The 26,770-nt window shown below is 48.6% G+C and overlaps 1 protein-coding gene across 1 annotated transcript; it reads right to left on the reverse strand.

Moving 5' to 3' along the window:
- Positions 1 to 21,290: 21,290 nt before the first annotated feature.
- On the reverse strand, positions 21,291 to 26,265 carry LOC131216135 (knirps-related protein-like). Its single transcript, XM_058210548.1, has 3 exons — positions 26,188 to 26,265; positions 22,163 to 22,946; positions 21,291 to 22,117 (listed from the first exon to the last, which is right to left on the reverse strand). The coding sequence occupies exons 1-3, from the start codon at positions 26,263 to 26,265 to the stop codon at positions 21,291 to 21,293; spliced, it is 1,689 nt and encodes a 562-aa protein (XP_058066531.1).
- Positions 26,266 to 26,770: the final 505 nt, after the last annotated feature.

Consider the following 26,770-nt stretch of genomic DNA (forward strand, 5'->3'; position numbering starts at 1 on the left):
ATGATGAAATATTTCGAACACCGGGTCCCGTGGCCGGGCCAGGTCCCGGTCGGGTGATTTTCCGGCCGACCCGGTGCGCCCGAAGTGGACCGCACCGGGGCCAACAGGGAAACAAGTGATTCATGTTTATAACAAATTAGTCAAGCTTTTCAAGTGTTAAATATGATGTTGTGTGGATGTGCGATTCCCCGGTGCCCGGTGTCCGTTCCGTTCCGGGTCCGCCGCACTCGGCAATGGACAGGCTCGCTGTGGCCGGCGTTAAAATGTGTTTATCAATATTTTTCATGTGTTTTCAAAGAAACCTCGACATATTGTAGCTGTCGAGGAAGCTTTTATCTTCCGAACCCGTCCCCGTCCCTGCCCGTCCCTGCCCGTCCGTCCGTTTACAAACGAGTTAGAGGTTTAGCAACCGGTAAGTTTTCCAATAAGTCGAACGGTATTAATGTCCGGTATCGGAATGTGGGAAAATAAGCTTTTAGCAGCGACGGTGTCGGTGTCGGTGTCGGTGTCGGCGTCGTCGTCGGCGATGTTCTTGTCTTTATGGCACTGGCTTAGTGAAAGCGCGAAGGCGAAGGCCCACGCCGAGGGTCCCACGAGAGGAAACACTCGATTTGTAGTCGTTTTCCGTGCCCGATAGTAGGTCCTCGTACCGTTCCATTAATCAGCGCGGCCGGAGTGCAAGCTACGGATTTTAGAAAACCCATCCACCGGTGCTTACTCATCTTAATCCTTCGTGAAGAATTCCTGTGTGTTCGTGTGGAATTCAATTTGAGCGTCAATCGCTTGTAATTTGCTGTGCCAGGGATTCCGAGTGTTATTGCTGAATCCTTGTCCTATTCCTGCAAACAGGGCATTAGTATTCTCCGGCATGGATTTGGTCGCTCGTATGCGCTCGGTTCTCGGATTTCTAACCACGTGAAGTTACTGTGACTCAATGTGATCTTGTTAAAATTAGCTCGTGGGTAGCAGTCTAGGCCAGTTGCTTTCTATTAGTTTTCCTAATGATACCAGTATATCACTGATACCTGGTTGATTGATTGATTAATTAATTGATTTGATGGTCTTGGTCTCTTTAATTAATATTAAAGAGACTTTGGCTTAACATGCGCCTCTTTTTACACACTAAATTAACCCTAACTTATTTTAATTTTAATTCCAATTTTAATTCAACTTAATGCCAGTTGTCTTTCGGGGATTCTGAGCGTTAGAGCCATAAGATATAAGAAGATTCCCACTGGCAAGGAAAATTGAAGTAAGAGATCCCCCATTCATTCCTGACCTCTGAGCTGTCAGCTGTTGTATGCTGACGACCTGAAAATGGTGAAACAGCAATGATCTGTCTGTCAATGCTAATAAGTGTAACGTAGGAAATGTACATCCTTTTCGCGTAGGAAATGTCCAGTGCTTGGTTTACGTAAGACTTCTCAGACTTCTACTGATTCGGAGACTTCAATGACCACTAGAGTTGATGTAGTTCTTGACCTATGTTTTGTATTAGACTCTAGGCTTGCATTCAAGGATTATTCGGAGATAGTCAGCAGAACACTAAGAATGTTAAGTTTTGTTGTACGCATGGCTAAAGAGTTCACAGACGAAATATGTTTGAAAACTTTTTAATGTGCTCTGATCCGTTCAATTCTTGAATTCAATTCTTTGATTCAATGTTGAAAAAATGCGATGCGAGAGACTATTCACTAGAGTCGCCACCTCGAAGACTGGTTGGTTCCAAAATAACAACCGGCCATGTCTCTTACTTTCTATTCGGCTCAGCTGTAACATAGGCGCTTCGTACCTTGGATCTCAACTTCATGCTCTTCTAACTGCTCAAATTGGCTCATAATTCTTACTGGCCAATGTTCTATTGTCCGCGTCGGAGCGGGTTGTAAGAAGGCTTCTTATGTCTGAGTTGAAAGACTAATCTAGTCAATCATCCTCTTGTTCTTTTATGCAATTTTGACAGATCCTTTAAATACGTTTCGTCTGTATGAAATTTTGAGATGCCCATTAACCAGGGCAAGAACGCCATCTATTTCGTCTCTTATTGACTTATTCACTTTTGTTTTAACTTTGTTGCCACGTTTTTTTGTATCTAGCTTTAGTTAGTTTTTGTTAAGTGTCAATTAGTCCGCTTGTCCCGCCACCTTAATCAGAGCTAAAGAACTGGCAGCCGCGTGTTAGATGGCTCACGCTACAATTCGATCGCTTCGAGTTTCGAGTTCACCTCGGCTATCGCTTTCAGACTGATGGCCGCCTATTAACGCGCCACGGTAAGTGATACCGGGGTAATGCCGCTAAGCGGCCGTATAATTTAGAAGCCCACATTTTCTAGAACTCGCGCCCCGTCGCAATGCGTCGGTAACGCGAAACGCGACGCGAAAAATTGATGAACGGGCCCCCATTCGCGTAATATTAATAATCGAAATGGAAAACATCTCACTCACACGCGGGGCCGATTCCGATGTCGTTAAATATTACACCGGGACATGCGACCGGGCGATCCTGGCGATGAAATCGTTTTAACGATCGATGAACATAAATTTCGCACCACACTCGGCCGGGCCACAATTATCCGAGCCGAGGATGCAGCTCGCGCCTCGGATCGGGATATTCAAATTAAAGTAAAGTAAACAAACTCTGGCATGTCTGGCGCTCTCGTTTTCGTTCGCCGGTCGGTTCGCCCTCAGCCCTCAGAAGGGTCCGCGATCGCAGGGTGCCTAATGAAGTGCGATCTCTCATTTCAGCGACTGCTGCGCGCCTCAAACGAGATAATTGCATTCTGGTGCAACCAGTTTGCGGTCCCGCGCGGTACGGTTCGCATAAAAGGGCACTGCGGCGGCTCCGAGTGCAAAAGGGACGATCGCGGGATAGGATCGCGCGACTCACCTGGAGCCCGGCGAGCGAGAAATTAGCACGGACACGGCAGCAGCGGCAGGCGTCGGGTTGCACTCGGCTTCCCGTTGGCGTTGGGCTCCGTTGTCACAGCCCGTGAGAAATGGGATTGATAATGTGTCTGAATGTATCGCTCGGCGAACGGGTGTGTGTCTTTCGTTAACATGTCGTTACATGGCACCTAGCAACCAGCCAGACCCAGAGCTATCGGTTACGGACCACGGACCTATTGGAGGGCCCGCGTGCAAAACGCGATATCCCTTCGGGCTCCCGGTGGCAGGGCCTTCGCCTTCCGGTTTATATATTTTATTTGCAAAACGAGACAAATCAATTTGTAAGCAATTATTTAAATCGCTCACTGGTTCAATGAAGACGTTCGCCGCGGAGAGCGAGGATCGCCGGTAATTAATAGCGAGCGCGGCGATAATCGCGCGTTCGCCGGGCCGCCGTCGGGTCGTTCTGGAAGTCCCAAGATCAAGCGGCTGTACCGACGGCTAACAAATCGAAGCAATTTCCAATTTTAACGCAAAGCTCGCATAAATTAACTCGCATATCTTCCCCTGGAAGTCGGTGGCCGCCAAGCTCGGGGTGTCGCTGGTAAATACCCTGAGCGTGAGTGACACAACTTCTTTCGGGCTCTTCGGGCGAACTGAACAACAACTGACGACTCTGCTATCGGAGTCCGTAGGAACATCGATTAACGTTAATGATTTCCGTCCGGGTGATTTATGGGGAGATACTTCCCCCGGGGGTCCCTGGGCCTTATCGGCTTGCCCGATTTTAGAGCGGACCGAGAACCTGACCTGACGTATCCAAACACGGAACACATAGCGGCACCGGCTTTGCGTGTGCGTCCGAGTGTAAGCTCCAGTTTGAAACGGGGCACAACAAAAAAAAACGGAGCCTTCCAAAATGACTTTATCACCCAATTTTCAAATGTCAAACCGCAGCGTTGGAGTGTGCGTCTGGTTGGCGAATACTAATATGTGCAACCTCGATTCCCCGTGAATGTCCGAAATATTAACGCGAGAACATTAGTGTCGGGTCGGGCACGGGTGAAGACTTCATTTCGAATGACTTATGTTTGTGTTTGAAAATTCGAATAGCGAACGTGCGGCTCATTTGCATCGATTGTCCGACTTTTTGTGCCTACGAATAGTCTTATTATTAATTAGATTTTGCCTCCAAGGATTGCGTGTTACGATCCAGCTGGGAAGCTTAGAAGTTAAAGAGTTCATTCATAAGCTTCATTGCGAAACATATTCGCTATTTTCATCTTTATTATGCCTGATTAGCCCATTGGATTTTGTTTATTAAGTGACAATTTAGCTACTCGCAGTGTTGATATGCTCTTTTTTGCATTCCCTCGCTATGCTGCAAATACATCTTACTTGATTTGCACAATCTATACAAAGGCTGGCGAAAAAAGAATTTAGTTCAAGAAAACGAATTATTGTCATCCGGTCCGTTCTTTAGTCATCGGGAATTATTGTGAACCAGATTCAAGTTCACGGCCAGCTTTCGACTCATCACGACCAATAAAGGCCTCTAACAATAACCAAAAAAGCCTCTGCCATTAAAGGAAAATAGTAAACATTTCTGGACCATATTGCAAATTGTTGCCTAATGTTAAATTAGACCTCATATAGTATTTCTTCCTATCACCTCACCTCAGTTGAGTCAAACCCACAATTCTTGGGTCTATTGCATCTTTTCATAATCTTAATGGTGCATTTTAAATTAAAAGTAATAAAACGTCCAGTGATCATTCCTAACTACTATCCAAATCTACTCCATTTACGTTAATGGCGAGCAAAACGAAGAAACTGTCTCTCAAATTTACCAATGGCCGCTAATGGCTGCTCTAGCATACGAAATCAAAATGTAATTTAATCGTCATAATTTTACTCTTAGAACATTAAACCATAATCATTCAACATTTTAAAAGTGCGATTCCAAAAGAAGAAGATTTAGTGATCGATATCTCGTTATGTATCGGTCGTACAGTTTCCAGTTTGTGCTTGTTTTAAAGCTTACACTTCACAATAAAAAGTTAAAGATCAAACATCAAACGGTGCATATTGGACACGAATTAGACCATCGGAAACATCTAGAATAAAGTTTTTAATTTCCCCAAAAAAATAATGGGTTTCCCCTCAGTCAACCGGATACCAGATCTCTTCAAAACGTCAGATAAATCATGCCAACAATTCATCAGTCCAGAGCACCTTTACTTAGCCTTAATGCTGCATTTGTATTATTCGGTTCCGAAAGTTAACAACAACTACAACATTGACCAAATGTTCAATGTCATGCAAGTCTCAAAATGGTTCATTTTTGCTATCGAACCCGGATCGCCAGATCGGTGACCATGAGGAACGAGGATCTTCAGTTTGAAGGAATAGGGAGCTGGGAACTATCAAAGTATTCGAGAATTCGTTCCACCAATTCCCACCAATGTTTGCTCCGCAACGTGGCCCCACCATCCGATTTCATTATGATCGCCATCGACATGAGAAGATAATCTGCCTTTATCGGGCCACCGGCTGGCCGTGGCGTGGTGTTCCGTAATTTCGACAATTTATAACTTTTAATAAATTCAATCGGACCGTTCTCGTGCTCTGGTGGAACGAAAAACATATGATACCATTTCGTTCGGTTTTCGGAACAGCGCATCCCCGCCGGACGCGCTCGCTTGCTCTGTATCAGCAGCAGCAGATCACCGGGGCCGATTCCGGTTCCTCCTCACCCGGGTTCGGGTGGCGGGAAGCCGAAAATGCCGTACGCTCGCCGACGACGACGATCGTTCCCATCCGTAAAATGTCTATTTCCTTCGGCGTCCAGGCGCCCGGACATCAAGATGTCGCACTGAAGCTGGAGTTCTCAATAAGGTCACATTTCAAAATATTGATTCACTTTATGGCACGGTGTCCGGTTACTTGAGGGGTCCCCCAGGGAGGGGGCCGAACCACACCGTCAACTCATTTTCTGCACACATCCGCCTAGGGGCTGCGGTGCGTTATCGTGCCATGGGACCGGGGGTGACGTATCGGATCGTTCACGTCTTGATTTCGTCGTCGATCCTGTGACACGATGGGGTTGAACCGATTTTCGATTCGAATCCGGGACCGAATGCCCCCGCCTGACACCTTGACGGGTGATGTTCTCTTCATGGCCAGCATGGCCGTCACGTTATCGTTTAAATTAACCGTAACGATTCGGGCGACCCGGTGAGGCGATGGCCTTCCTGCCGGGCTGGTTATGATGGGTCGTCGGATCTTGTTGCACCGGGGCCGTCCCTAGCCGGCCATAGATTACTCGCTAGGTCTATGATTACTCTATTCCGACGCAGAAACGGAGCGCGATCGTTAGCGCAGCATGACGAACCCGGGCCTCTCTCCGGTGTGTATGTCCCTGACCAACCTCACGAACGGAACGCTCCGGAGATCAAGATAAATAAATTATATTAAAACGACCATCACCACAGCGGCCGGTCGGCCGATCGGTATCGGGTCGGGGCCGGAGTCGAACTCAAAACTCCAACCAAAAGGGCGGACCTGAACTGTCTGTGGTGTGGTGTCCGCGGGCCGGCCCTGGATGGCGATTAATTAGCGAGAGAGAAAAGAGCGAACATAAATAGCACCTAATCCCAAGATATCCACCGGCCCCGGGTCCAAGATTCTTCGCAGTCGCCGTATTTGTTGTGGGACTTCAAGTTGTTTACATTCGAAAACTCGCGCCGAAAAGTTCCAAACCTTTTGCTACTCATCGGCTCAGGGTCCAGACGGGCCCTTCGATGGGACAAGTGACACACTTGGAGGCCCGCGTATGAAGACGTCAATCAAACCCTCCGTGCCGATGGCTGACCCGTCCTCTGGTCGCCCCGGAGGCAGCGCCCAATTATGCTTGATCACCGCTACACGCGGCACTACACAGGATGCGCCCACGACCCACGGCTCAAGTAGCATCGCCGCCGCCGTTCAAGTTCGATGTCACACGCCGGTCGGGCCCGGGGTTGAGTAACCAAATTTACATGTCCACTTGTTGTGGACATTTTAATTTTTGGGACCAACTTTTTCCCAACTTTCGCCTGTGTCGTGCTAACCTGCAGCCCCCGTTTTTTTGGGGTCCGGTCCTTACGGGGCACTAACCTTGCTTCTCGCTGCTCCTGCGCTGAGCACTTCAGCCGTGTCCCGCGATCGGTTAGCGTCACTTGACAGCGGCAATTACCTCGGTCGTTTCGGTGCGCAAAGAAAGCACGCAGGGGCAAACAGTGGGCCATCTTCAATCTGCGCCGTAACGGGGATGGGCCGCTGGGCCAAAAGTGTGTAATTAATGTTTCCATCAGCGCCCCCCAAAAAGGGGCTCCTAGTTAGCTCCAGCCCAGCCCGGGGCCCATCCGAACCGGGGCGATCGGAATCGGAAAAGGACCTCTTGGGTGCAGATTGATTTAATAAGTTGGCCGCTCCGTTTGCTTACACCCGGCATCGACCGGCATGGAGCATAGAATTAACAGTCATCATCTTTGGCCGCCCGCGCACGGTAATTCGCGCCAAAACCGACGGACGACCCACAGACCCTCCAGACCCCGGGCCGGGCGAAGAGCAGAAGTGCCGTCGAAGTTGAGGTACTTGAGAACCTCCGTCTGCGAGTGGGCAGACGGACCGAGTTTGGTGTGAATTCAGTTCGCCAACATAACACTGTGACCGAAACGTAATGGGAATTTTGATTTTTAACTTGATTCCGATAGGGATAAATGTTTTATTTCTAAGCTGGCGATACTATCACCAACATCTCTATCAAATTATACGAGTCTTCAAAATCATCGTTTTTGGTCCCGGGGTCCTACACGCGGGAGCAACACGATAGTCTCGAGTGACGATAGATAGACTTTCGTAATAGACACGATAGACTTTCGCAAATTAGTCCCAGGACCAGGATTAGTACCGTATTTTAACAGTACGCGCCGCCTCGCCGAAAAGAGCAACCAAACGAAAGACTCTTTAAGCGACGAACCTCCTCGTGTGGAAAAGGGTGCCGATTTTGTTTAGCTTTATCTCTTGGTCTAGCTTTGTCTTTTGAGCCCTCTGTTTTGTGGCTATTTGACTCTCTATGCTATCACCAACCAAAACTGTCCATCATCAGTGTTTTGGGTGGCTGCATGACTGACAAGATGCATAACAATGACAATAAATTAATGCTGAGAAGTGAAGCCTTCAACAGCCGAGTTTTGAACGAATCAGCATAGGGAAGAGAACGCAAGCCCTTGCTTCCAAACAATGATAATAATGAGAATAATGATAACGCGTTTGCGATACGATTCTTTTTTTGTAATCAGTTAAAAATGAATTCTTCATTTTTCACGATGTCTGAAACAACGCAGTTCCATTAAATTTTGTACAAGGAATGAAATTTCTAATTCTAATTCTAAAAAATAAATAAAATCCAAGAATTGTTGCTTCAATATGGTCGATTAATAGTCCGAGCTCTTACTGATCTTGTTGGAATGTTGAAAGGATCACTGGAATCTGTTTTGAGTGACCATTTGGGCATCAGAAAATGTAAATGTCGATTGATCTCCAAAGACGCAATGTCTTTGCATCCCACTTTCATGATCATTTCGACGCAAGGAGATAGAAATCGAAACGGAGAACGCATCGAAGGCTACAACCGGAGGAAGACTTCGTGGCTTGGTTCTCGTCATACTTTGGCCACAGTAGTAGATCGCTGCTGTCGCTCGGCCCCAGACACGCCACCAGATGAATCACCGTCGCCCGTGGTCCTGGTGGGACGGGTGCCAGTCAAGACATCCGGGCCATCCGTCCATCAGATCGAGACGCGGTGCGCGTGTCAGTCTCTTTGATACATTTCAAGCATCGCATCGCCCATCGGACGGCCCCGGAAGGGGATCACGGTGGGATCGCGCGCCGTGGATCCCACCACCCGGAGCCGGAGCCGAACCGTTTACATCCGCCTAGTCTAATTTACCATCATCAGCCATCAAATTATGGTGAAGTGTTGTTGGGGGTACTCCTACCCACCCACGCACGCACGCACGCGGCGGGGCCCGGGGACGGGTGTTACAAAATCTTCTTCGCACCGCGAAATCGTTTCGCCGTACACTACGTTGTCTGGAAGGAAGGCCTCGATTCGCGTCGAAATTAAGAAAGTCCAACGCCGGCTTAAGGGGACCAGAGCTGAAACAGAACAGAGCAACTTGGCGCTAAATGTCATTAGCGTGAAACTTGTACCTGTGTTTGTGTGATACATCTGTTTTGCAACTGCGGGGGGAGGTTATCCATCTCCAGCTATCCTCGTTGACGATCGGTTCCAGGTTGCAGCCAACCCGCGCCGCGCTCAGTGATTATTCAAATTTGGGCTCCATTTACCGTGGGGGACGCGCGCGCTCAGCTAACGAGTGCCGAGGGGGGCGGCAATTCGCGCATGTCTCGCGCAAAACCGATGAATCACCTAATGATTGCATCCTTTGCCCTGCAGCACTCGTTGCAGCCACAACCGCAGACAACGGGCGGCGGTGGCGTTAGCCGGTGCAAAAAAAAGGAAACACAAAAATTGCCAGCAACCGAGCAATTGCTGCTAAAGTTTGTTCTCGTTCGCAATGATGATGTGCACATCACGCCATGGTAGGTGCAGAAGTCAGTGTCTGCAGAGTGCAGAGTGGAAGAAGAAGAAACAAAACAAGACAAGACCCGCCGCCGTCGTCATCAGGATCGCGCGCCCCAGTGGGAGTCGCCCGCGCGCGAAACTGGAGGCGAAATGCTGCAAATCTGTCGCCGGGTTTGTTTTTCTGCGTCGGCTTTGCCATAAAATCAATTAGATTAATTTGTTAGATAAAGCGTTGGATTTTTGGAGCCCTGTTTTCAGAACTAAACGTCGGTTGACGAACGAATGACGGTTTGAGGGGACTTTAATGGGTATCATTTTACAGACCTGGTGTGGCTTACCACAAGCATCGTAATCCTAATGTGCATCGCAATGAGCAGTAACATCGATTGGTAATTTTGTTTTGGAGTGTTTAATTTATTATTGAAATATTTTTAGTACAACAATAAGAAACATTAGAACGAATAGAAACATCGCCTATTGCTAACCAAAAGATCCACATTCAGTAATCGGCTACAGAAACAAAAGAACAAACCCAACACGACAACAACAATGATTCAACATCAACATCTAACCAGGCTGACCCGTGGAGGTAATGCCACATGTATTTTAAGCAAATCTGCTTAAGTTAGATTAAGTTACTTATTAAGGTTTTATTGGTCAAGGTATATAAATTGCATAAACACGAGTGAGTTCGTTCCTCTAACGATAAAAGATCAACAAAGAATACAACATGAACGGGAAGTTTAACAGAATACGACCATTTTTCTTTTGTTAAAATGTACTATTTTCGTACGAAAAACTGTTATTCCCTTGATATTGGAAAAGAGGGATACAATCGCACAATTATCACTTATCATTTTTGTTTATTCCCTCGAAATCGAAGCAATTTTGCTAAATTACAATATTCGTTTAAATTCCACAGGTGTCAACAGATTTGTCAAATACGAAGTTGAAAAATTGATTTTGAATTTGAACAGCGTGTTTGTGTGATGCGGTCCTTTCTACAGTCCTCAGGTATTATTGTTGTCCATTGTTTTAATTGTTTTGACGTTGTTTGTGTATTGTTTTAACGTTGATCGGATTGAGCTAGCTCTGTTATATTTTGTGGGATCTTCTCAAGTAGTCCCAGGTTCATTAATGGTGGCATTATCTTAATCTATGGTGAATAGTCTGAAGCCTTAATGCAATCTTCGACAAAGTCGCTGCTTTGTATTGTTACTATTATTGTTATAAGGTGAAATATTGACAAATAAGTCATTTTCTTTAACGCTTTTTTTCTTTTATCAAGTTTTGGTAGGTTTTGAAAAGCCACCATAAACCGAATACGTTAATAAAATAGTTACCTTAAGGGTATGAAAAATAAAACAGCAGCAATTGATATTGCAAAGCTCTTGAAATAGATTAGAGTTGGTGTGAAACGAACAAAATTTGTGCGAAATAAAGGCTGACTTAACCCCAAACATCATTTTCAATAAAAGGTTGACACACTTTCCGGAGCGGTTTCGGGAGCATTTTCAGGCGCTCTTTCAGCAGGAAGTGCCTTTGTGGTGTTGTCAGCGGTCAGAGTCGCCAGCCAGCGAAATTCTCACGACCTCGTTTCCGTTTCGTTTGACTCACTCGCGGCTTCCGATTAATATAAACTTTCAAATTAAAATGATTTTTGCTCCGCGCGGCTAGTCACGGCCCATCATCACCCCCAGAGATCGCGGAACGCGCGATCTGGTTGCGCGACGCTTTTGGCGCGTCCCGTCCACAACTCTCGCGTGGTGCGCTCCTTTAGGCAGCGTGGGTAAGCAACACTTACCCAGCGTGCCCGAGGGCCCCGGGAGGCCCCGACCCGGGCTGACAGATCTGGCCCAGGATGGATGGTGGCGATAATTACACATTTAATGTACGATAGAGGAAGAACCGAAATTATAGACGAATTGCGGTTGATTACCGAAATCAAGAGCATGGCCCGGCCGCGCACGGCTTCGTTCTCTTTGTCCGTTCTCGGCCCGTTTTCCCTTTCACCGAAGACGCTGCTGGCTGGGGGTGGTGGGGGTCATGGGGTGGCGGACCGGGGGACCGGGAGAACTGGACCATCGAGCGACGAGGTTCAGCGCGACGGGTGAGCACGAGCCGTGTGAACCGTAGGGCTTTATCTAAATTACAGGAAAAACGTAAACACTGCCTTGCCTTGCGTGGCGCTCGCGGACCGATCCGATATCCGAGCACTTAGCCAGCCCGAACCCGGGTTGCCGCGGGTTCGGGCAATCTTCGTCCTATGTGGTCGGATCTGGGGGGTGGGCACCGAGGGGCGCCGTGGTGAACGGATTCCTGTTCGTCAGCAGAAATCGATTAACCCGGACGCGCGCTCCCCGTAGATTCGGACAGTTTTAATTGTATCGAATTGTTGCCGGGGAAACGGGGCTGGATGTCGGGCACCGGTAGTCGAACTGGACCCCGGACCCCGGCTACCGGGCACATGGTCCACTCGAAACGTTGAATCCTATCCCCCATGCGCTCGAGTATATGAAGTAGTTGAGTTGATTTGAAACTCCTCGAAACTTGGAAACACAGAACCTCTCGCCTTAGTTTGCTTATAATCGTCTCTAATAAACCTTCGTTCATAAGAACAGACAGACGGGGCCGTTTAGAATAAAAAAAGCCGAAACTCCTGGGAAAGGACTAATTAACGCGCCCAAAGAATTCATTAGGCGCCGTGCGTACAGAGGTAGCCGGCAGATTAATCAACCAGAACGTTGCATCAGCTGTACGCCGGACCATAACACGGAATCGATTAATGACGCATTGCTATCGATGAAACGCGGAAGGTTGCGCTGAAGCCTTGCCCGAAGCGCAAGTAATTAGTGTTGCCGCTGCTGCGGTACCCGAGAAACAGATGTGAAAATAATTCAATAATCCAGTTCACTTCATTAGCGAAGTTCTCGTTTTTGACCATGCCATTATGACGTGTAGTAGCGGCTACTGGATATGTGGGTCCGATGATGGGATTTTATGCTGTTCTTACCTTTGCCGTTAATTGCTACTTCATTTACTGGTCTATTCGAATCATTTAAAAGAGAGCAATGTTCTCTTTCCTACAATTTTATTCAGTTTTAACTATATGTTTCCTACTTCCTCAGTAACTACGATGGGTAAAGGATTCAGTTTTGCTTCGTATTTTATGGCACAAACCTGTTGATGCAGTTTTGCTGCGTACTTTCATTTGTTATTGATTGTATTTAATTATTTCGAACTGTTTGTTAAACTTTAACCACTGGACATTTTATGTTATCGCTTTGTTATTCTACCTATTATTTATTCGTTCTATTATTTATTACAATTAGGAAATTGTTTTAAATGTTCTTCGTGTGTTACATGAATTTCGTCTTTTTTACTGCTCTGCAAGTTATATAACTCACTCTTTCATACATTTTGATGTAGGTTGAGTTTATTGGCGGTATTTGGATTTGATTTTCATTTTCCAAAGTTTTATTTGTTGACAGGCAACGTAGTCTGATAGACGACTTACAGGACTAACTTAGAACTAATCGCGCAATTAATCACAACTGACGAAACCAGCCGCAGAATTTGGTGACCGGAACAGCAGAGATACACGATTAAACCAGCTTCTATGAAGTCATCAAGCAAAATCATCACGGCACTGATTAAAGGACATAATAAAGTCCAAAAGAGACGAAACAATGTAATACAAACGACAAAGCGGATCGCTACTTGCTCGCAGCTCAATAGCTATGGCCCATTAACACTTTCCTTATCGCAATTTACTTTGCGGCACAGTCAACCAGAAGGTATCAGAAAAGGAGGTCGTTTATCAGTCCAGCTGCCGTCTGCGTTGCGCTCTGTCTGCTGCAACGGATGAGCTACAGTATCGAAAACGGTGTTTTCGATTACTTCGCCCCGGGCCCAGTCGAAATGATTATGCTGCTGGGAATGTTGCTCACGCAGAGCTCCCAAAACCCACCAACCCTCATTCTGGGCGCAGAGCGGCTCATGATACTACGGGCAGCGGCTACGGCGCGGCTTCTTCTCCTGCGAGCTGCGAGAAAAGAAAACGCGAGCACTAATTCTCTATATTTAACAATAGATTATCTAATTGAACCGTGAATTCTTACATTTTGCTAGCTGGTTCCCAACGAATTAAAAATCAATAAAGCCAAATTGTTTCTCCGTAGCCATAGATAGTCGAGCCCCGCCGAGGGGGCTCACTGCTGCTGCTTCCTCGCGGTGAGCAGAACGGGCGGCGTTTGCTACCCGATTTTCAATTCTCTAGCAGTCTCTAGGTCCGCCCAGAAGAGGGGCACCTGATAGTGGTTGCTTCGGCAGAAGCAGCCGACCAGCGCGGTCGGATAAACGGACCCCGTAATTTAGGATTCATTCATAGAAGTCGGCGACTGACTGGCTGACTGGCGGGCGGCTACGGTGTTGCGCGGCTGCGATGACGGTGGCGGTGTTGTTGGCTACTGTTTGGAAGGAAATCATCGAAACCACCGAGCAATCGAATCGTAATGGATCAATTAATAACTAAACCACTTTTTTGCGTTCGCCCGAGACGCGAGTCGAGTCCAATAATTTATTGTATCGAAACGGCTTGGCCGCGCGAGCAACGATGGGAAACCCGATTCGAGCAGTGCTACACAGGAAATTATCTAACTGGACCGATCGTGGTTTGTTCGTTTTCCTTCGCCTTTTTTTTTCCTCCCGTTTCTTTCGTTTTCGTTTTTGGCGAAGAGAAAATAAACGGATTTTCGGGCGCTTCCTGTGTGGCGGTGTGCGCGAGAATTGAAATCGCTTTTAGGGATTATTGAAAGTCATTTCGACCGCACCGCGCGGCTGATGGCATATAATTTATGAGTGTAAGAAATTTAGAATGCCACTACCAGAGGCCGATAGACCGGCCAGAGAAATGGGAGATTTCACCGCGCTCGCGGAATTGGGAATTTTGGCAAACATGTTGGCTCCCGGCACCCGGAACGGTTCATTTACGCTCCTGACGGCGGTGAGCATATTATTCTAATTTGTTCTTCGTTAATAACTTCCATCGAATGCACACCTCGTTGAAGGAAATTTATAGGGCCGACAGCAAAAGCGGTAATAATGTTTTTAAAAACCCGCGTACTCAAAGCGATCGAAGCGTTTTATTGAAGCATCTCAGTGAAGCGTTTCATCGTTGTATCGTTTCAGCCAAGCGTTTTAGCGAAGCGTTAAGAGAGCAATTTTGGGGCAGCGAGCTAACTTGAGCCATCAAGCCATCGCTCGCCCGAGTGCTCCATTTTCATAACCTATAATGTATGGCGAACACAGGGCGATCACACCGAATCACGTCCGCACCCTCGGAGTCCCGGAGCGTCCCCGGCCAAGGCGAAACCCACGATCTGGGGCGCGAGCCGTGCCGCTGCCCGGGTCAGTTTGTCGTGATCAATTGAGGGCAATTTATTATAAAATGAGGGTGAATTATGTTTCAAATTCGCTCTCTTCGCGCCGGTTATGATTTTGATATGTTACCCTGGGCCTGGGCGCGCGCATCGTCATTGATCTGAATTCTGCTGCGTGAGATGATAGACGTTAGGGATCCTTCGATTCTACTATTGGCGCACGCGGCCCGGCACAGGGTGGAAATTACCCTGTCCCTGGCGACGGCCACTGGCCACGGATCCGCTCCCCGGTTCCCAGCCCGGCCTGCGCGAGCGCTTAGCGCTGTGTGAACGTGGCCGATGGCCGTCCCCGAAAGGGAAGTGCCGTGTGTGTGGCTGTGTGTGGATTTCCATGTAATTTTCCAGGTTCCAAGCTCTCATCGCGTGAGATTTGTGGCGGACGAGCCACCCAGGAACGGGACCACGGAACATGCACATGCACTCCCACGAAACTCGCTCGCTGCAGCCATTTTCATGGTTCCGCCGTTCTGATTCTGTATTTGGTACTGTTGGTGGTGGCCGCCGTGCCTATGGGGCCATGGTCGAGCCGGATGGCTGATACGTGCTGATCAATATTTCACGGCAAAATTTATGTTTCATTTCATTTGTGATAAATTTATGGCAATTTCAGCCGCCGCTCACAAGTGCCGACGACGACGACAGACGTGTGGGGATCGGGAGGCCTCTTCAGCAGCCGCGAACCGGCGAAGTCGCGCGGGCGAAGAAAGTTCCTTAGCAAATTGATAATTTTGCCGGGGCCCGTGGTCCTAGACCATATTGGTCGCTCGGTCGCTTGATGAATCGGTCGGACACCCCGTTAGACGGGCTGTTTCCCTGGCTGGGCTTTGATTCGGAGACGGGTGGTCGCGCACGAAAGAAAGTGATTTGCTGCTCCCAGCGGAAACCGTTTGCCGAGCATCACCATCCATCCTCTGACCTTTGGTCGCCACGTTGGCCCGCGACTCGTGCGAGGTGAATCTTGGCTTCGGCGTTGTGGTCGTCGTCGTCGTCGTCGTGTTGCTGAATCCGCATTCCTGCTCCGCGCTGGAAGGCGTCAACAAATTAGGCACGCTCATCAGGCTATTCTTGCGTGTTTTTCTGCCATCGTTTTGCCTTCATCATACCTGTCACGGGACCCCAGAAGATTGGGACCCCCAGAAGTGCCCGACTTTTGTCCGACATCTGATGCGCGGGTTTTCGGGCGTAATCAATTAGAGGGCAGATTCATCGGCCAGCGCACGGGGCGGATGCCGCGCTCTCAATGTGCTCTCAAATGAACACAAATTAGACACTTATTCATTGCGCCACCTTGGGCCCAATTTCGGCATCCCCCCGGGGCGTCACCGGTGGGCCATATGGGGACGATGGGTTTCCTGCCTTTTTATTAATCAACTTGTATTGAGTCAATGCTTCGATAATCGGAAGAATGCAACGACACATAAGGACTGCATACAAATACGGTCCCAGTCCCGGGATTCGAACCCATAAGCTTTATCGACTGCGCTATCAATGGGGGCGTATGTGAGCATTGGGATTGTAATGGTTCTTTATGAGTTATATCGGAGAGTTTTCGTCATACAATGTCTATATCATTGGCCAAGAGATTGGCCCAGCATTTTCCTCTTAGCATAGGCCAGCATCCAGCTGGATTTGAAGTAGATGGTCCCTGAGATCTCCACTCCAGAGCTCCGGATGGGTGGCTCTAGCACAATGTTGAATACGAGGCAACATAGGCCGAAACACCGCAATCCCTTTGTAGTAGCGAGGGATTAGAGGGCTTACCTTCAGCTGGCTTTTTAACATATTTATATATTTTTGCCACGCCATGTATCAATGTCCGTACTAAAATAGAATAATGGAAAATAGAAAAAAAGAATAGTAATCCATTTAAGGATTTAGATCGTTTACAGGTGAATAAGTTCTGTGGAATACCAGTAGGAAATAATTTATTAATTTATTTATGCGGTTTTTAATCGACAATAGGCGCTTAACTACAACAATAAAACGTATAACTGCTCCAGTTCCAGGCAATTCCTAGTTTCCTGTACTTCTCATCTTCATCAGCGATCCAATCAGACATTCATTTTTCAATACTTTCATAAGAAGTGAATCGCTGTGCTGCTAAATTGTTACTCATTCGACGGAAGAGGTAGTAGTATGGAATATCTGGCGAATACACCAAAATGGGTCAACAGTTCCCATTCGATATTTTCGAGAGGCGTTTTGACCGGTTTTGCGATGTGTGGTTGAGTGTTATCATGTCAAAAAATCATTTTATCATGTTTTTGTCATTCTGGTCCTTTTATTGACCAAAGCTTACTTCAAACGCATTAATTGTTGTTGATGGCGTTGCCCATCAATAATTTCATTAGGTTTTTAAAGTTTGTAATATACCATACCTTTCAAATCTCACCATATTGTATCATCTTTGCACAGTGAATATTTCGCTTTGGTTCACCAGGTTTTCCAGGCTGTATTCAAGCCGTTTTGCGTTTAGGATTCTCGTAATAACTGTGACGATTCGGTACAAGAACCCCTTTCTTTTCAACCGTGCAACCATAAATCATAAACATCCATTAAAATATTATAACTTTTAGTAGCACTTTTCTTCATATTGAGCTAATGAAGAATTACTCCCCGTGGAAACACTTTATCAGGAGCAAAACTCGACATTTTCAGATGCTTAGAAAGGATGTTTACATTTTAAGTTAAAACCTACACTATTGTTTGAATTAATTGAAGGTCCTGAAATAATATTGGTGTTCATATTTTAATTGAAATGTCAATAGTTCTAAACAGGTTTCAATACTCCTCTGGAACGACCAGTTTGCATACTTTAGAAGTTGGAGAGCATAAATCCAACCAAAAGTCCGAGCGCTGTCTGCACTCGAAGTAAAGGACCATTGCTTCAGATGAATCGACCCAATGGTCCCTCTAGTTACCGGGGCGCTGGGCTTTCTTCCGATCCCGTCACGGAACACCCTTTTTGGCACCGAGTCCCTCGGACCCTCTGGGTAATAAATAGCATTTCTTGCGCCAAAACTAATACGAAAGTAGCGAAACGCGAAAAGGGCTCAACGCGCGAGGCCATGTGGCCATTCTCCCGGTATGGGAGGCGATAAGTGGCCAGCACCAAATGCAAGGAGGCATCGAGGTATTCCGCGAGTTAAGCGATAGAGCGCATGATTGCAAATGATGGAAAACCCACTCCGTCCGTCGACCATTAGCTGACCGATATTGCCTTAAACAGTCCACCCATGCCCTCGTGCGCTCTCTGCGTCGACGCGCAACTTTCGCACGCTTATCTTCATATTTGCGTAAGATTAATAAAAACGAAAAAATATTAAAATGATGAAGCACTTGCCGGGGCGCGATGGAGGAGAAAGCCCCTACAATCTTCGTGGCCACGCAGGACTGAGGCCGCGCATTATGAAATCAGTTTTTAGCTGCCCGGCCCAGTGCTGTGTGTAAAACATTCAAGTCGCAATCAAAGAGGATTGCAGAGGATGTAAACAGTCAGCGATGTGATCGAACTATTCGTTGGGGGGTTTCATGAGTTTATTAGAAGAGTTTTACTTCAATAGAGCTTTCGTGCAACCCCGGAATAGTGTCGTGTGATTTGACGGCACCGTTACAACAGCGTAAGCTATCCGACATCCGATTCCGAAGTATTTCGTGAGAAGTGACATCGTTTCTGCATCAAACTGAGGTACTTAAACGACGCCGGACCACCTGAAACAAGAGGAAAACTGTCCATTTCCCACCCAAAACACAACACACGAAACGTCATCGGTGGAGGCCATGCGTTTCCGCTGCAGCAAGAACTTGCGCCACCCGATCGGTCTCGAAAGTGTTTCATGGCTTCCTTCGATAATGAAAAAAAAAAGAACGGGGAAATTAAATCACTAATGAGTCCAAAGAGCGCGGCTCCAAACCCCTCCCGATAAGTGCCGTTCGGTCCGGTGCACGAGGCGCAGGAAAACGACATGTTTTCTCTGCAGTTCCGTCGGTGTTGTATCTTTAGCGCTCCGGGGCCCTCCCGGGGGTCATCAAACGTTGAAAGTGCGTGAGAATCGTCTTCAACTTTACGGCCCTCGCGCTTACGGGTCTTCGGGAAGGCGTGCCGGGGTCGGGGCGCGCATCACTGGATCGCGCCTGCTCCATAAGTGGAGCCTCGGATTTCGTGTGACCTATGCCACCCAGCCGCTGAGGCGCGCACCTTCGCCGTGCGAAGTGAAAGAAAGTTGTTCGCGGCGACCGGAAAAAGGAAACCTGTCCGCAGGGTTACACAAATCGCGAGGCGTTAAATCGGCGTTTTTGAGCTCCCTACTTTGATTTCCGCCAAGGTCCGGCGGACTGTTGGACGTAGCAAAACAAACGTTTCATTCGGTTCCTTTTGCGTCTTAACCTGCCTGGTGACTTAAATGTCGATCAAACCAGGCCACAAGATGCACCCAAGGCGGGTAATGCCAGCTTTGTTAAAATGAAATCATATATTTCTAAGAACGGCGTCGTGATATGAACAAATGCTTCCGAGTTCTTGGAATTTCAATAATGAACTTGGCCAATGCCAGAAATCTACAGCGTGTTCCATCACGATCCAACTATTTGAATGTATAATAACTCCACTATTTGTTAGTTAATTTTAACAAATTAGCCAGATTCTAAAATTTCAGTTTATGCCGTTTTAGTTACAAATCAATACGGTGCATAAAAAAGTACAATTGCGGTAAAACAGCTGACTTAAATTGTAGCGCTCTGCATTCAAAATAATTGTTCAACTGTGAAAACTGTGAAAACTATGCGTGCCTATTAATACCAAATTTCTTTTTACTTCTCTCTGTGGTGCTATTTGAAAGGTAAGGTTTATGCCAGCCAACTCAAGATCATTGAAGAACTGAAAGCTAACATCACAGCGGAAGTTGCTGCTATTACACCCGAGATGTTGTCAAATACAAAGAAAAATGCCCAAAAGGGGCCTCTTTTTTGTTCGTCTAATGGAGGCGGTTATTTGATCGATGTTGTGTTCTGGCTGTTGTTAAACGGTATTCTATACTCTAATTAACTCTTGTTCGTTTTTCAAAATCGACTGAAAAATAGTTTAATTATTTTTTATTTAAATAGTAAGGATCGGGATGGAACACCCTGTATCGCCACTATCTGTTAATACAGTTACCTTAGTTATACCGGAAGTCCAGCTGTCAATTTTACCTTCAAAATAAAATGCTGTCAAATGCTGTCAAATGCTGTCAAATGCTTGATTGGCAGCTGGTAAAGGATTCAAAACATTGCCAAGTTTTGGTCTGCACAAGCCGCATGGTTTTCTGAATTGACTTACCTCAAACTCGCTGTTTCACCAGCTACCTTTTAGGCTATTATCACCTACAAAAAAAAACCCACAGCGAAATGGTATGAAGTACAAGGCACGTGATTTTAAAATGGTACATTACTCAGTGTCAATAGATTTATTGTCTACATCTTCTCTTCGCTAGTACATAACATAAACTACACACGGCACCTTCCGCGCAGGTTGGATTGTGCGATTGGACATAACGTTAACGCGCCTGGCTCGCCTTTAACTCTATCGCTCTATCTAATAGTTGGTGGTCTAACTCCCCGGGACTACAATTAGGCTACCACTAAGTTGAACGTTTCAGTAACAGAACGGAACGTGCTGTGCTGAGTGTGTGCATGGTGCGTGAGAGTAACAGGTTTGATTTTCGCTATAACTAGACCCGAGGGTCGGCCTTCGGGACCATTGTTCTGTTGTGGGGCAGAGTTGGGAGGAGTCTGAACGGTGGTCAGCAATCGTGGGCATTCGAGGAGTAACTTGTGGCACAGGAATTCCGGAAGAGCTTGGTTACTTTGGCGTTACATACTCCTAGCTGCTGCTGCCCTAGTGGTTTCACGTAATGGCCGTCGCCGCTTCGACACCCTCGATCCGTGTGGGGAGGATTCGTATAAATAAAATTCGCTTACAGGAGCACCCACCGAAAGGGGACGATGCTATGTTTCTTACTACTGGCCGCAGTGTCCGGGCTGCCTATGTTCACTTGTTCCCCCCCAGCAGCGAATCGGAATACTGGCACATCTGGGCGTCTTTCGGTGAGCCCGTCCTGTCAAAGGCTGGGCCGTTAGTTGGGGGTGGGAGCGTGGAAGACACTTGGACCGGGACTTGGATCCCAGCTCACACTCTGCTACATCGAACCAACCAAACTTTCGCTACATTGTCCAACTTCGAACTGTCAAACTCAATAGGTGTCAAATATTTACAGTGTCGCCGTACATCGCGGGGGGGGATCGCACATCCGATCTTTGGTAAAAGGGCTGGGCCGCTGGGGTCAGGGGGTGCTCCTAGACCTTGGTGGTCAGGTCCAACGGCGTGGTGCCCTGCAGCTTCATGCGATTCACCTCGCGGTTGTACTCCGTCTCCAGGTCCGGTTCCAGGTCGGACTCGCTGCCACTGCCCCGCTGCTGGAGGTGGTGGAGGTGATGGTGGTGGTGGTGGCCGAGTGCCTGGTGGCGATGGTGCCGCCGTGCCAGGTGCTGCGGGTGGTACGGATGGTGTGCTGGTGGGTGGTGCTGGCGGACGACCTGCTGCGGCGACTCTGACCGGTGGATTGGAGACCCCAGGTGTTGCTTGGTCGGTGAAGGAGTCAGCGATGCGACTTGATGGTTGCCAATGCTGTTGTTGTTGTTGTTGTTGTTGGGGGTCGTTACGCTTTTAGTGGCCACAGCGGGCGCGTACTTAGAGAACCCATCCAGAGCGGGCGGCGTGCGGCTGTCGACGGTGACGGTGGCAGCTTCATCATCGGACCCGTTCGACTCGGCCCCGGAGATCGAGGATCGCCGGTCGTCCACCGAGGTGCAGCTACTGCCCGTCTTCATGCTCAGATCGATCGGATTGTCCTGCTGGTGATTGTGGTGGTGATGGTTGTGGTTTTGGTGCTGGTGCTGATGATGTCCTGACTGCCGAACGGAGGTGGCCGACGAAGGCTGCGATACCACCGAAACGACTGGTGATCTTGGTGGCGTCATCGTCGCTGGGCCGACCTCTTCCGGCTCCGGTTCGTCCTTGTCGCTGCTGACGGTCCCGTTGCTCGGGCAACGCTGTGACTCCAGCACCTGATCGAGGATGTAGCGCTTGGAGTAGGAGTCGGGTGACTTGCCACTATCGCTACCTCGTCCGTCGCCACCAGCGCTAGCTACACCCCCACCACCCCCACCACCGGCCAGTGTCTGATGTGGGTTAGGCTCGGTGTTGTGATTTGGCGTGAAGCGACTGTTGTTGTTGTTGGCCAGCGGCGAGCTGGGCAAAGTCAGGTGAGGCCCATCGGCCGGCTTCAGGAGACCCGCCTGCGGGTGCGAGTAGAGCGCCGGGTGGAACCCGGGGAACATCAGGTGCGATGAGGGCAGGAAGCCGGGCGGTGGCATCAGCGGTAGGCCACCGAACGGGAGCGGCAGGAAGAGGTCCTTGCCGAGACCGGAGTCGTGGTGGAGCGACTTGCCCTGCCGCAGCAGCGCGTTCCGCCGGTCGTTGATCTCGTTCGAGCTGTCCGAGTTGTGGCTGTCGGGAGAGCTGACCGACGGGGAGGCCGACGCCGGGTGCTTGGTGTACTCCTCGAGTCCGAGCAGCATCAGTTCCTCCTTGGTGCAGGGGGGCCGCGCATACAGTCCGTACGGGGATGCCCCGTGGAACATTCCCGGATGCATGCCGACCGGTGGCGGAGGCGGTGGCTTCTGGTGGGGGCCCTGGCCTTGGTGTTGTTGCTGGTGTTGCTGCTGGTGCTGCTGGGCCGCTTGCTGCTGCTCCTGCAGCAGGCAGTGGATCTTGAACCAGTTCGAACGCCGTCCGTACCGGGAACCGCTCTTCGACATGCCCACCATCAGGCATTTGCGCAGCCTGCAGGCTTTGCAGGCGGTCCGGTTCTTCTTGTTGATGATGCACTCGCCATTGTTTTTGCACTCCGATATCGACGACAGGTTGTTGTACGACCGCCCGAAGAACGACTGCAAAGGACCAGAGAGAGAGAGAAAAAAAAGCGAAAGTTAGAGACGACCCAAAAACGGATGGAACCCGTCAGGTGAAGCTTCCCATGACAGCGGGACGCACGTCACGCCGGGTGCGATTAATTATCAGCTTCACGCGCACATCTATCGCGGCTCTTCGATAGTTCCCATCCGTGGACCGAGATCTGCCCTCAAATCTGCCCAATTCACGGAGTTCCGCGTGGGACTCCGCAGCACAATCGCGCGCGTCACTCACTTCGACGGAAGCGCGATACTATAATTGACCGGGACCGGGACAACGGGTCGCCACTTTTCACTTTCCACCAGCCGTGGCTAATGGCAGCTGAGGTGGAGTGGCCGCGTGGGTGGGTGTTAATTTGAGAGTGCGGACCGGTGGCAACAAACAAAATTCAATTAGCAGCAGCCTCCGCACTCGTGGACGGAAAAGTTCCACCGAAGAATCCGAATGCCCCAGGTTTGAGAAGCTCTTAGTGGATCGACCTGGTTCCGATCCCACCTAACCCGGATTTGCCCAAAATTTTTTACGCGTAGGAGTTTCTAAATGAATGCACGTTTCATCGCCAGTCACCATCCGATGAAGAACTGGCTTCCTTTTGTGGTTAGTGAGCAGCAATTCATATCTGCGATCTACGTAGGGACGTAGGGTCTCGTTCTAAAATCTTCATTATTACAATGTTTTAATTATTCAAAGAACTGAGGTTTCGATGCGATTCAGGCGGTGTCGTCCGCAACTTTACAGTCACAAAAGTCGACATGTTCAAACCACTTCAAATGTACGTTGCAGACCGAAACTTGTTTTGGTTTGCATTGACATTCACTGCCTTATGTCAAAACAGGGCAGTGTTGCCAATAAAGCATTATGATTATCGGAGCTCAATTGACAGCTAGAGTCACCTACTGGCAAATTCCGGTTTCAGAATTGTAAGTTAAGTAAAATGAGCCCAACTCCTGTGTCCTCAAACACTTGCTCGATCGGTGATGATTTGTGGTCGGAAAAGAAATCGAATCAACATTTTACTGTGCTGTGTCCATCCTTCAAATGGTGCATCGAGCGAACGACATGGCCCCGCTGGTAATGGCGGCCAGTGGAAACACTGTGTTTCGTCAGCCATACAGTCACCGATGCACCCGGGGTCTCGGCTGAAAAATGGCTCTGAAAAAGGGCGATCGCGTTCGGGCCGGCCCCTCGCTCGAATCATAATAAATAACGTCCCATACGCGACGCGACATTCAAATCCACCACCCCTTGGACGGCGAAGGTCTTCCGTCGGCGGCGAGTCGCGATCGATCGATCCGGGGGGGTTTCGTTTGACGTTTGTCGTCGACCGTACATTCGTGGCACATTTTCGCAAACAACACGATCGACTCGTCGCCGGCGCACGACATCTAAGTCTCCGGTTCGACCTTGGGGCTTGGCATGCCGAGCAGCACACGCCAGCGACATTGAAGCATACATGATACCAACAAATTGCCGCTCATCGCCAGCCCAGGCCGTAATGCATGACCGGACCGCAAGCAAGCAGATGCCCAACCGATTATCTAATTCCGCGTGCGGTGTGCGTGCGGGACACAATTGCGGGTTTTCTCGGCCTAAGCGATCGTGCTGTTATTGTTTCATCGATGCGATGCACAAATTCGCCGTCCCTCGATAATGATAAGCGTTGGCGGGTAAGTGTTCTTGATGAAGGTCTCAAGCTTGGACGCTAATTTTAGATCGCTTTATCTAATTTCAACCAACATCACCAACCAGTTGGCTTGCGCTTAAAGGGGGTCAGCAGCGATTGCCGTGATGGGGGAAAACGGTGGTCATCATTCGGCTTCAACGGTTGAGGATTTGAATTCCATTTTCTTGAAGCAGATATCTGAACTATGATCAACTATCTGAATTTGAAGCCTGCTGCATATTTTAAACGGCAATTACCTCTGGCAGGCGGTCCCAAGTATTAATCCGAATGCAGATAAAGAGTTACTAGAAATCCTTAGAGTCCTAGTCCACTAGGCTGTTTAGAAAACGAAGCTTCACACTCAAGAATATATTCTAGAGGGCATAATTCAGAAGATATATTCATTCGGGCGATACCTAGCAATGGATCCAACACTAACTTCAATTCTTTATAGACAGCAGAAGAACAAAAAAAAATGGTTTTCCTTATAAAATACATCCCGATCTTGATCGTGCTCAGAGCGGATCGTTATCAGAGCAAGGTGTCATGCCGATTGCATAACTTTGGGCGTCAAAATGCATTAAAATATCAAAAAATGGAATATTTAGTTTACCTAAACGCGTGAAACCCAGACCAAATGTTGAATATGTTCCATTGGATTGACTTGCCATGCAGAACAGTGCCACAATTGCTGTGGTGAGTTACGTAAACTCCACGCAGAATCACCGTCGGCAACTGGTTGCCTGGTTGGAAGTTTTTGGCATTTTTTAAATGGCCCACATCGGTGTCCGTGAGGCATACCTTCTAGCATTACCGAAGAAGCTCTCGGAAGTTGGAAGAATAAGTCGGTTGCACTCACCGCACAGTTAACGGTGAGAGTACTTTGAAAGTCATTTTTGCCCCCGTTCAACCCGTGATTTCTTTGAACTTTGTCTCCAAAGTTCATTCTAGGAAACTGGAGCCTGGAGATCTACCTTATGTCTCCGTGAACGAGAAGCGGGATTTTGATTTATTAAAACTCGCGCCATCAACGCCAACGACACTCCGTGTGCAGGAGGAGCATGTGTTCTAACTTCCTCTCTCGGGGGGTGGCCAGCCAAACCAACCCGATCCCCGTCGGGGTAATTAAATATTACAATGCCATTCGGTGTATATTCACGCGATCTGGTGGCGTCTGAAGAAGAAGGGCCCCGCCGCAGATGATGCTGCGAAAGGGATTGCATCGCGCGCGGGGTTTGTGCAACTCCGACGGGTCCTGCTGCCTAAGCCATTCCGTGTTCCGCGTGTGGGTGTCGTGTGCGCGAGATGATCGTGTTGTCTGCGGTGACGCTAGCGGGCCGCGGGAGTTGAGCAATACACTGGAGAACTACGAACTACGGCTGTCACTTCAGCATCCCGTGGCTGATTCATCGGCGCCCTTAATAAATCGACGACAATTCTAGCGCAGCGATGCCATTCTCCAATTCTGTGCGAGCTTCGGGTCGCATCCGGTACCGTGGCGGTCGCCCATTCCCACAATTATACCGTAACACCAGCGGGTGTCCCTTGCGACTTACCTTGCAACCTTCGCAAGTGAACGCTCCGAAGTGGAATCCGGCGGCCGGTTCGCCACAAACTTTGCACTGCTGATTCATCTGGAACGACCGAGAGAAGAGAAAAAAAAACGGAATAGAGATGAGATGAGGCGATGAAGAGTTATTATTTGGTGCACCCAATTTTGTGACCCGGGCGCGCAAAATGGCGGCCTCCGCCGAACCGACCCAGGACGAAACATTGTTGCATCACCGCAAACAGGGCGCTGGGCTCCGGCTTCGGAGGGGGGCATTATGCAGGTGATTTACTGTTTACGAGCTCAGAATTTTGTGTTGCTTCTGTTGCTCCTTTTTGCGTACAATGTGGCGCGCAGCGGATTGTAAAGGCTTGTGGCCGTCGCCGTCGTCGGGAACACATTTACACGGACCGAATTTAATTGATCTGTAGCGGGCGTGGCGTACGCGGGAAGATATACGGGCCTCACTTCCCCGTGCGGTCACGCAGCACTTGTGATGCGTGCCCTCGGCCCGTGTGTCATCGTAAAACCCGGGGCTCGTGTTGATGGGGCTCAGAGATCCGAAACAATTTCGAGCGTTTTCTGCTGCG

The sequence above is a fragment of the Anopheles bellator genome, chromosome 1 (assembly GCF_943735745.2).
Source record: "Anopheles bellator chromosome 1, idAnoBellAS_SP24_06.2, whole genome shotgun sequence".
NCBI classification, from domain to species: domain Eukaryota; kingdom Metazoa; phylum Arthropoda; class Insecta; order Diptera; family Culicidae; genus Anopheles; species Anopheles bellator.